At 44.2% G+C, this 11,733-nt stretch overlaps 1 protein-coding gene across 1 annotated transcript; it reads left to right on the forward strand.

Annotated features, from left to right (window-relative positions):
• The first annotated feature begins 681 nt into the window (after positions 1-681).
• LOC142084187 (dual specificity protein phosphatase 13B-like) lies at positions 682-10,106 on the forward strand. Its single transcript, XM_075154437.1, has 3 exons — positions 682-912; positions 1,617-1,837; positions 9,683-10,106. Exons 1-3 carry the CDS (start codon positions 722-724, stop codon positions 9,895-9,897), a joined length of 627 nt encoding a protein of 208 aa, XP_075010538.1. The 5' UTR covers positions 682-721; the 3' UTR covers positions 9,898-10,106.
• Positions 10,107-11,733: the final 1,627 nt, after the last annotated feature.

Here is an 11,733-nt window from a genome sequence, read left to right on the forward strand (position 1 = left end):
TCTATTCAGCTCAGCTCAGTTTGTTGAGCAAATTATAAAAGACAAATCAGATAAAGTATATATAAGCAAGTCCTAGTTACGTGGTTAAAGGAAAAGCTCAGCATACCAAATTAGTAACTTGTTTCTATACCCACTGCGTAGCTACATTCACACAAGACATTTTCCGTAGCATGACCTTTTTCCATTCGAAAGCAGAAGTCTCGTGCTGGAATATCGAGGACTGGTCTGTTTCACTGCGGTAGTAATAGTGTCTAGAATTCCAAATAGGAAGTGGGAAAATTCATACTACTGTGAAAAAACCTTTAAAAATATAATCATGAAGTTTTAATCGACTGTTTGACATACCTAGAAAGAAGGGTTAAGTAGTCAGGTCAAAATAAGCCTGCTGAGCCCAGTAGTTTGAAAAAGCTTTAGCTTCCAATTTGCCATAATAATATACAACTTTACTTAAGAAGCACAGGCTTCAAAATCATTGTCTGAACCACAACATGGGACTATGGGAGCCACTGGACTGACATCGTTTAGATTGCAACAGTATTCCCAAGTCCATCATGGCCTCTGCTGTGATAAACACATGAGAAAAAGACAGTCTCTGCCCCAACGAGCTTACTACTGTAACTGTGGGCAAGCTTTGTGAGGGGGTAAGGGGGGGTGAGAAGAAAAGAGGGCGACCTCAGAAAGTCTCTGGCTGGTGGTGAATGTCTGCCCTCCACCTTTCAGGATGGCCTGGGACTCCCTGTGCAGCGGGGACTTACTGCGCCCCAAGATAAGAAGTGCCTCCAGCCGGACGCCTGGCAGCCAGAGCAGCCCCGAAACACCGTCCCTGGAGGAGCTGCGGCGCCTGCTCTGGACACGCACACACCCCTCGGGGCACGTGGACGAAGTCTGGCCAAACCTTTACGTGGGAGACCTGTAAGAGCGAGAGAAGGGTTGAAGGTGTTAATGCAACTCTCACCCCCGCCCTATACCACCTGAAATCATCTACCCTTTATTTGACAAGAGAGCTAGGCACTGATTTGGTGCCTCACAGTAAGTCTAAGTGTTGAGCAAGGCTGAGCTGTGCTTAGGATGCTGTAGCATAGAGAAAAGGCATCCCGAAAGTGTCCCAAAAGAGTATTTCCCCTCCTGATTTCTCCTCCTGCATTGGTACAGGAGTCCCGCACTGCAACAACCTGGTGGGGCCGTGGCATGGGTACTGCAGGCGGTCACGCCAGAGCTAGGTAGAACAGGATCAGCCTCGTGTTCTCCACATTGCCAGGTGGCATCAGTCCCCTGAACTGATGGATGCCCAGCACAGGTGACCTGGTGAGAAAGCAAACCAGAAAACTCTTGGCTTGTGCAGAAATATCACCACCACCACCTTTTTATTTTTTGTCAGTTGAGAAGAACCACCTAAACAGATGTTCAGGGAAAAAAAATGCAGGAAACGTAAAAGTCAGTTTCTTAATGAGCCACTTCTGTCTCGAAGCATTTTGGTGGACACTTTGTACCTGATCAACCTGTCAGAAAATAGCCACTACAATTTCATGCAGTTTTAACAAACTGCACCATCAGCAGCATGTTCTACCCCACATTGTCATGCGGCAGACGACTATAACCCCCTGTCCTTCTTCCAGGTATGTCGCTCGTGACAAAGCGCAGCTGAGCCGAATGGGCATCTCCCATGTTGTGAATGCCGCTGCCGGGCGATTTCACATCAACACTGGACCCCAGTTCTACAAAGACCTGCCTGTGGATTACTACGGAGTAGAAGCAGAGGACAGCCCAAACTTTGATCTCAGTATTTACTTCTACCCAGTTGCTGGATACATAAGAGCAGCACTGAATTCCCCAAGAGGTAACGAGGCCATCTGTGCGTGTTGCATACCTTCTGCTTAGGAGCCAAGTAGGGCAAGTTATCAAATACTGTTTGGCATAAACCAACCACTTGCAGATGTGGGTAAGAATGGAGACACCCAAACCAAGTAGCGTCACGCCTGCCGCCTGAACTCCCACAGTGAGTGGGAGTTCCCCTGTTCCCCTGGAACAGGGCAGGATGCACTGAACAGGCTTTCAAAGGGGTGTTCCCTATGCCTGGTGCTATTCATTAGCAAAAGACAAACTGGCAAGTATCCCTCATTACCTATAGGGACGCACTGACCTGGGAAGAGGCACATACACTTGATCTTCTCAAATTACTGATGGGGTTTAAAATAAAAGCTGGGATAGGGTAAAAAGACAAGGGCAAGCATCATATTTGAGTAAGAAGAATCAACTATAATGCTACAATCTGTGCAAGTCCTACAAACACAGGGTAGAGAAGAACTTGCAATTCTGTGGAAGAGAACTTAAGCAACACCACCAGCTGGGAGATAATGCCATGCTGTTTCTAGAAGGAGTATAACCTTGAAATAGGAAGATAACTCGCAAAATCCTTGGACTCACTAAACACAGGCCAGGTACAATGCCAGAAGCCTGGGGCTAGTCGGGGATCATTACTCTTAAGGACAAACCTTCACAAAAGCAAGTCTCCACTATGCCATAAAACTGTGCAGATACCCACTCAAAAGCAAATGATTTATTAAGAGAACAGTTACACACTCAGCAAACTGTTTTGCTTGCATCATGGACAGCTTTAATATCAATGAGGATCCTAAAATACTAACTACCCATCTTAATCACATGCAGCTAGTAAATCTGATCTACACCGTACAAACTAGGAAAGGGAGACACAGTAACTGAAAATAGTGCACCTCCATGCTAGATACCTCAGCGTTTACTGCTGTTTGGAGGGCTTGATCCATCCTGTTAGAAAGTACTTGCCTTTGTGAAACTGAGGGCTGCATTTGGATTTCAAAACCACTAACATATTTGGGGAATTTGGATCTGCACCCATTTCTATTACAGCATACGCTATTTGCAATTGAAGTCATTATTGGTGGTGCTCCAGAGAAAGGTAAGATCCAAAATCTTTTCATGCGTGTGTAAAAAAAAAAAAAAAAAAGTTCCAAATCAACTAACAAAAGACAGAAGACAGAAAACAACAGATGAATCGTGGTGGCCACAAAAGCAAACAAAACCAGTGCAAGATCCATGCCCAAATACTGAAAGTTATGAATGCAGAACAAGTTAAGGCTCAAGGCAAACACAATGAACTCATCGTGTCTAGGGTGCATATTTACCCCTACTACCATGCTTTGAGATATTGCTTTACTGAACTCCATATGGAAGCAGGGTTCTGGGAATGGAGACAAGGTGAAATTCAATCATATACAGTCCAGCTGTTACTGACATTCATCATTTTAAGAAAAGTGCAACAGTTTAGAAAATATATAAACAAGATGTTCTGGAAGCATAATTTCCTGAGGTACAGAAATTTAGCAGCTAAATACCCATGACCTGTGCAGGGATGAGACAGGGAGGGGATTGTTACTCACATCATTTAGAAAAAGAGAAAAAATGGCATTTATTATAAGCAGTGATGCTGAACAAAAAATTATACCAGGTGACAAGAGGCCTGTTCATATTAAACTCAGGATGTAACGAGGTACTTCTGTACAGATTGAGAAGTCATTTAAGACTGCTGCTTAACTATCACAAGCAAATTCAACATCTTTTTTTTTAATGGAATTAAATTATCTTTTTCATCTGGGAGGATAAGTCAACGTTAAGACTATATGAGGCACAAACATATTTAAAACTATGAATCAAATACTCATTAGAATTAAGTAAGAACTGTGACTCCCATCATGCTTGAAGAAAAAATGCTGATCCTTTACACCAGAAGTCCAGAAAACAGCATGGTCAGATTTATTCCAGATTTCTACCTTAGCTGAACAGAATATGTCTTTGGTGATGTAAGGAATTTATTTTTAAGGCAATTTCTTCAAACGCGAATGCCAGAGCATGAGCAAAAGGAAGCGGGGGGGGCGTGCACTCACATACTCCTAATTGGGAGCTATTCCTGTCACAGTGGTCAATGGCTGCATCACACCCTGAATGACTTCCTTCATCATCTTTGTCATAGAGATTAAGAAACACAGGTGCTACTATTGCAGCCATGCCATATACGCATTATTTTATGAACTCTGCTTCCTTGGCTGCCTTTCCTTCAGCACAGCGCTGCTGTTCCTTTGCCCACTTAACAGAGCTGTTTGGGAAGGCTTAGCCAAGAGCAAGCAGATGCACAATCTGCCTCCTTCTCTGCAAGGAAAAACATGGTGTCAGGGAAGTACCGGCCTTCTCCCTCATGCTCATGCTCATGCAGGGGCAACACCTTGAGTATCAGTCTTGCCCCTTTGCATAGCCATTTTTCTGGAGTGCAGCTAAACCTAAGCGTAAATCAGCAGGGTTTGGTAAAGTCTAGCAGAAGAGGGAGGGAACGAGAACTTGAGAGCACAGATGAAAGCATGCCATGAAAACTATTAAACTAACATCGTGCAGAGAGAAAGACTCCCAAGTAGAGAGCTTCTCCTTTTATTGACCTCTGAACATGTCTAAAACAGGCAGGTTAAAATCACCCATTGACTTCTTGAAATGGCAAACCCTCTGAAAGGCATTTCCCTTCTTCCACTTCACTGGAGCAAATGAAAAGCTAGGCTCCCTCTCCTGCCGCCTTCTTGTTGGTGGCGGTTATGAGAGAAGTTTAACTTAGGAGAAAAGGGCCCTCTCTCCTGACTCTGCCGTAGGTGCACTACATACATCAGTTTCACCTCCCACTCTCCAGCAGATGACAGCCCTGACCTGTTCCAGGAGGCGTGGGAAGAAGGGACACACCACCATTTAAAGCTCTCTGTAGGCTTCTTGCTATTTTCAGCTGTGACAAAACAGACAATTGATTAATCAAGAAATAGACAATTGATTCTGCACCTGGGTACAGGATGGTGGCTAAAATGTAACAGGAGATGAGAAAACCATGGTGGAGTGGGAAGAGCCCCTGGGGCCCACCAGCCCAGCTGAGCTCTCCTCCTGGTGAGCAGCATAATTCTGCTGGATTCAATGGAGCAAGGGCAGCTGAGGCGTTCACTCCGGGTGACAGTCTGGAGCCTGGTCTTAAGCCAAATTGAATCCATCCTGCAAGAAAGCAAGGGCTAGTTCAGGACATTTAGCTCAGTTAATGATGAGTAGCAAAAGGACAATAAGATATTATGTGTTTTAATGACTAATTCGTTCAACAACATTGAATTTCCCAACTTGAATTTGGCCAACAAAGTTGAATGTGCAAACTTTATCCCTAGTGCAAACCCTTTGATGTCAGTAGAGTTACAGCAGGCATGAGCTGGATATAATATCCATAATCCGTTGTTAAAAACCAAGTGTTATTGTTCTGTGCAAATCCCAGCCAGATGACAGTTATTGTCTGCCTCTGCAAAAAGTAGCTTGAGATGTGCGGTGCAACATTTCAAATAAGGATTGCGAGATTTAATAATGCCAGAAGCTAAGTGCCCCCACTTCTCCTCAGTTAATCCCATTATTCCTAAGGGATCCTGTTACATGCTCAGAGAGAAGGTTGCAACATGGCCCTCTAATGTGGGATCAGCCCAACTTCTCTTTGCACTGTAGGTTAAAACAAATGGGGGCGGGGAAGGCAGATTTGGAGGCTGTCGGCTTGTGGCATGGATTCTGTGGTACAGAAGATCTGGTTATAGCCTCCTTGCCCACCCCACAGCAGGGGCATGCGCCACGACTGCCTCTGTGAAGGCTGCTTTCCCAGGCCGCGGTCCAGCAGCCACTGGAAATGCGAGCCTCGGTGCTGGGACGGTGCGTCTCGGCTGCCTCCCGCGAGAGGCCGACGCAGCGCACTGTTATGGAGACCGCTGCAGCCAGCCCAGATGGCGCAGACATGCTGCAGGTGCTACTCAAATGCAGGATATCACCGTGGGTTCAGAGTGTCACTCAAGCCATTTACAGCGGCTGCTAAGAGACAAGGGTCTGAGCCTGTAAACAGAACCAAATAGCAACACAGGTTTTGTTTCCTGACTGAAGTTTGATATTCAGTTTGTTTGCTACAAATAATCACATAGTAAATTCAAATCTGCTTTCATTAGAGCAATTTTACGTTAATTAAATCATTTCACATGACTGATTTATCTGCAACAAAAAGTCATCTTATTGTCAGTGTACCAGCACTTATCATAACCTCTGTGCGTGGTGAAACAAAGGCTAACGATGTGGAATAGATATTGCACATGTAAAGGAGATAACATACCTGCATCCTCATGGGAACGAGCGTATTAGAGAGCCATGCAGATTAGGTCCAAGGTCAACAGTTGGGGCTTGTCCAGGTTTTTGCTGAGACACCTTCTAAAGCTAGTTGCTGATCTAGAAGGACTCTTTTGAAGTGCAGATAAGCCAGAGAAGCAGGGAAGAAAATTCAGTGTGTTCTTACTCGCCACCTTCTCCTCTCAGACACAGAGTTAGATATAAACCGGTAGAGAGCCAGCCCGTACAAGCAGGAGTCTGGAATTTGTTCAGCTTTCTGTGCCCCCAACAAAAACACATCAGGCAATATTTAATGGCAGCATCCGTACTTGTGCTCAGCTTGGTCTTCAGTTCCAGACTGCAGGTGGGGCTGAGCATTTTCCAAAGCAGAAGGCTCCATCTGGGTGGAAAAAAAATGGACCCAAGAACAATTTTACAGAAATCAGGTTCAGAACAGCAGGTCTCCTGTCCCCCATCCAATTTCTGGCCAAATTTAGATTGAATTTCAAAATATTTAGTGATTCAAAATCAAATCCAACATCAAGGCCATCTCTTTTTGGTTGTTTTTTGTTTGTTTTTTCCCCTTCCTGGTGTAGTTCAAACCATAAATATAATTTCTTTTTCTTTTAGTTGTAGAGTGCTGGTAGCTCAGAAGTTTTCAGACAAAAATAAAAAAGAAGAAAGTGGTTCTGGTTCCAAGAAAATTTTTCAGAACATGTTGTTCCTGGGCTTCTCTTATCTGGGGTGTGCATTAGGCTGAGTGTCTGGATTTCCCCAGTCCCTGTCACTACATTGCAGTTAGGCCTACTGCAAACTAAGTAGGGATTTTCCAGAGACCTTTTGGTATTAGCCCTATTCGCAGTATTTCTCAAAGAGAAATTGTGCTCCTAACTCCTTTACGTTCCTCTGAAAATCTCAGACCTGGGTTATTTGGGTCTGAAGTGCCTCCTCTGGGGAAGGTAATACAGCATACATATCCCACAAGGTTGGTGTGAAGGCTAATGATAGTGCAGCACACTGAAAAATAAGTCTAGTGAAAATTCAAATTAGCATTATCTTCTAGCAGGGGTGCAAAGCATTTCTCCATATTCCCATAAAAAGTAGGACTTCGCTTCAAAGAATCCCCATGGAGTTAATGGAATTGACAGATAGATGTAATTTAACTTGAATAATGGCATCAGTATCTTAATAAATTCTGTGAAGCTGTATCTGAATGGGAAAATACAAATAGAAATCACTTGATCTTCTAATTCTGCAAAACTGACATTATGTTGGAAAAACCTCTTTCTTACCCCAAAGGTTTCGATGCCCAGTCCAAGTCTCCTGTCACCAGAGCTGTTTTCGCCGCTTCCTTGGAGACTATATTTGTCCCTTTATTTCTACTGAAGACATGTCTATCTTTAGGGCTGAGCTCAGATTTCTCGTGCCAGGATAATGAAAGGTGGCTGTGTCACATACATTGTGGAATTCAACACTTCTCTCAACCTGCTGGCCAGAGCAGGTTTTTACTACGCATGCTCGCGCTCTCCGAGCATGTGGCTGTGCCATCATGATTAGTCAGAACTGGAACGGTTGCTAAATAAATACTCTGTCACAAACAAAATGGGATTTAAGATGAAAAGCTGTGCGCAAAGTACCCAGAATTAACACCCGGGGAGAAGGGGGCAATCAGTCTGAGGTTTTTGGCTCGATCTAGGCTCATCATCCAACAAGGATATTTTTGTCTCGCTCCCTGGTAATAGAGAAATTAAGATGCTGTAAGCACAAACAAAACAAGGAACTAACCCTGAAAAGCTGTCCGTTCTTTCTACCCCTCCTTACATTTTTACAAAGAAGCAGCACCTGAGATACTTTATTCCATCTCCAAAGGAAAAAAAGCAACATGGGATTGTTTTTACTGATTTTCATGTTTTTCTGGATATAAATTGTATTGTGTTAAATTGCATTTTTGTAGAGCTATACAATTAGTAAACAAGAGACTACAAATGTGACAGTCTAAAAAAAAAAATGCAGAAAGTGTTTCATTTCAAACTTATGAAGATTTCCAGTGAAGAAGTGTTCTGAAATTTTCATGCTGAAAATACATCATCTTTTTAGCTGCCTTAATGGGAGACAGAGCTATCCATTAGGTGGTCAGAAGTTCAAATCTGATTCTAATCACTGGTTACTTCAATAATGCCCAATTGCTGAGCCATGGTCTCTGAAAAGTCTAGATCTGACTGCAGCAAAGGACAAGAGAGTTTGAAAATTTTCAGACATGGCTATAATTGAGTAGAACAACAGCATTTTTTTTCCAATTAAAATTTTCTCATCAAATCATACAATTTTTGTGAAACTTGAAACATTTTACAATATTTACAAGATGTAGGTTTTCAGTTTCCAGAATAAGCTCTTTGCTCACATCCAGAGGGAAAGGACTACAAACCTGAATTTTTTCATCTGAAAGTGAGCCTTTTGACAAAATTTCCTTTAATTTCACATAAGACCATTTAAAAAAAATGTTTCTCTCCTTCCAGCATGGGTCAAAGACACTCATTAGAAACCTGGGAAGCAGTCATGATACAGAATTGCATTTCTCTGTCTGCTTCCATTAGTGATCACAGCAGAGAAACCGAAAGCAGAGCAGAGGAAGGAGGGAGCTAAGCTCCTGGATCCCTGGAAGGTCTTCCCTGAGGCTTGCTTACAGCAACATGGATATTACAATATTACTCTTAATGAACTCTTAATGAAGATGCACACCTCACATTGAAATCTCTGGGGAACCCAAAACATTTCATAAACCATTTTTCTAGTGATCACCCGACACAGACGAAGGCATCAGGGAAGAACAGTGACTATAGATGTACAGGTAGGCTATAGAAATAAAAAAACGTAAGTAAGCTGGTGCAAATAGCGTGTACAAACAGGCCGCTGTTCTTACTGGTAACACCCATTTTCCAACACACTCCCAACAAGGTCTGGGCAGCAGTCAGCACCTTCAGAAAGTGTTACTGCCCTAAGCAAAGAAGAAAAAAAGAGCTTGTGGAAAACCAGGAGCCTTCCTGTAATAACAGCGAGCACTCCTGAGCATTGCACATTTGAAATCCCCAGGTTCCAGGCCCTCTGGTAGCAAGCAACGCACCAAGGCTGCTTCCCGTAGCACGACCTTCAAGTATGAAGACTCGAAGCTTCACCAGCAAGTACATCACTCCCAAAACCACGTGGAGCAAGCAGGGACACCATGGACAACAAGCTGGGCAGGAGGGCTAAGCCATCAGGCTGACAGCCAAGCCCAAACAAGCGCAATCATGGATCCTGCAATACAGTTATGAATTTTCTGTCCCCAGCCATTAAACCCCCCGTTGCTCCCCAACCAGCACTGCACCAGGTCTGCTCTGCAGGGCTGAGCGTACCTGCTTGCTCAGCCCCAGCATCAGCACCATTTCCATCTCTGCTCCAGCACGATAAACCGCGCCCTTTGGCCTCCTGGCATAATTGCATTTCTCTCTCTCCTTTTTTCCAGGCAAAGTGCTAGTTCACTGTGCAATGGGAATCAGCCGATCTGCAACTCTTGTCCTCGCTTTCTTAATGATCTGTGAAGATATGTCCCTCGCTGACGCAATTCAGACTGTACGCTCACACAGAGGGATCTGCCCCAACTCTGGCTTCCTCAAGCAGCTTCGGGAGTTGGACCTCCAGTTAGGAAGAGGGAAAGGCAGAGGAGCAAAGGCCTGCTAGTGCGAGGGGGGCATGTCTCCTGGCACCAGACCAAGAGATGCTGCCCTCACTGAAGACAGCGCGAGGATGCTGTCAGGACTGCTCCGTAGCCGCACTGAGAAACTCCTTGGGAAATTGCTGAGCGTAAGCAAGCTGGTAGGAGTTCAGTATGTATTTTTGGATAAGCCTACTAATTGAGAGAAAATGAAATAAAGAAGGATTCAAACTGGCAGTTTTGCCCACCTGGGCCTGTTTATTTAACTACCTGTTGGGCAGGGCGTAGGAAGCAGTTGGGTTTTCATGCAGAATTAAAAGGCAGCACAGTCAACTTGAAAAAAGACTTTTTACTTGCTTATAATTGCATTTATATGGCAAGAGGGAAAATGGCTAAACTAGTAAAAAGAAAAAGAAACCATGAGGTTTTTAAGCAAATCTTTAACATTTCACATCCAGCTGGCATAGGGTGAGGCTTCAGGTTTTGCAAGCTGACATGCTCCTTTAGTCTGACAGGGTGACACTAGTCAGGATCCAACTCAGACCTTGGGCGCTCTATTAGAAGCCATGGAGGCTCTTGCTGGGACCTTCACAAGTCCTTTCAGCTTCAAATCTATGGCAAACACTCAGAACTTAAAAAGACCATGAAATCCTCAGGAGCCGATACCGGAGGTCCCAGCCAGACGCCGCACCCTGGGCACGGCTATCGACAGCCTCCCTGCTGGTCAGGGGGAAGGAAGGTGTCCCCTTGCACGCATAAGGCAAGGGGCACCCTCAGGGCACACTGCCCGCTGACGCACTGCGGGGTGGCAACAGTGCCAGACAGAAACGTCCTCCTCTTGGCTTGCAACCCAGTGCTCCAAATCACATTCCCTAAATTTCCCTGTTTTAACAGAAAGCCAGAACCTAGTGTCATCGTGTCAGAGCAAAAATGAGCAATGCCTCTAATAAATCCAAAGCAGCAGCTCTGCATTTCGATTACTCTTTTACGCCCAATTGGCCACATTTAATCTTGTGAAGAACTCGAAGCAGATATTTGCTTCAGTGCAATTACAGCCACATACAGAACATTGGCAAATGCAAACAATATAGAATTTCCACTTGACGGCAGATTAATTTGGTGTGATGTTTTCCCTTGAGAGGTCTTAAAGGCTTGCAGTTCTGAAAGTACCCTGCAGTTTGTATTTATAGCACTATGGATGTTGAATAGAAAGAGAGAAGCATATACTCGTTCTGAACTGAAGTTTCTTTTGCCTCCGTACATTAAAAAAAAAAAAAAATTAACTGAGCATAGCACACTTTCACTGCATTTCTCATAATGCAATATGGAAACATGATTTCCCTGCAGAGCCTATAGAGAAATTCAGGTGGTGTTCCCACTTTTATAAACATAGTGAGTAAAACACAAGCAATGCTACAGACTAATTTCCTCTCAGGGAACAGAGAGATAGGTCTTCCCCTCCAGAAAGGGTCCCATCCTTTGAGACTGAAGCAAGCGGCCAGAAGGGAGGTCATAGCTAATGATGGAAAAATCAGTCAAGTTATAGCTTTCACAGACCTCTTACTGGCTGCCACAGCAAGCAGATTAGATTTCAGTGAGCATGGTGGCTGAACCACTCCTGGCACTTGGGTCTCCTCCACTTCGGTCTGTCTGGGGATCCTTTTTTATTGCAGACCACGCTGAAGCTGTTTTTTGAGTAGTCTTTTCAGTTGCCTTTCTTACTTCAAGTCTCTGTAACTCAGCCTATGCCAAGCCAAATGGCACTATATTAAAGCACAAGGGGCGTATGAAACACAATGGTCCAAAATCTCCGTGCATTGAGCCTGTCAGGACAGGTCATAATTCCCAGCGAGTTGCACATC

The sequence above is a fragment of the Calonectris borealis genome, chromosome 7 (genome assembly GCF_964195595.1).
Source record: "Calonectris borealis chromosome 7, bCalBor7.hap1.2, whole genome shotgun sequence".
Classification (NCBI taxonomy): domain Eukaryota; kingdom Metazoa; phylum Chordata; class Aves; order Procellariiformes; family Procellariidae; genus Calonectris; species Calonectris borealis.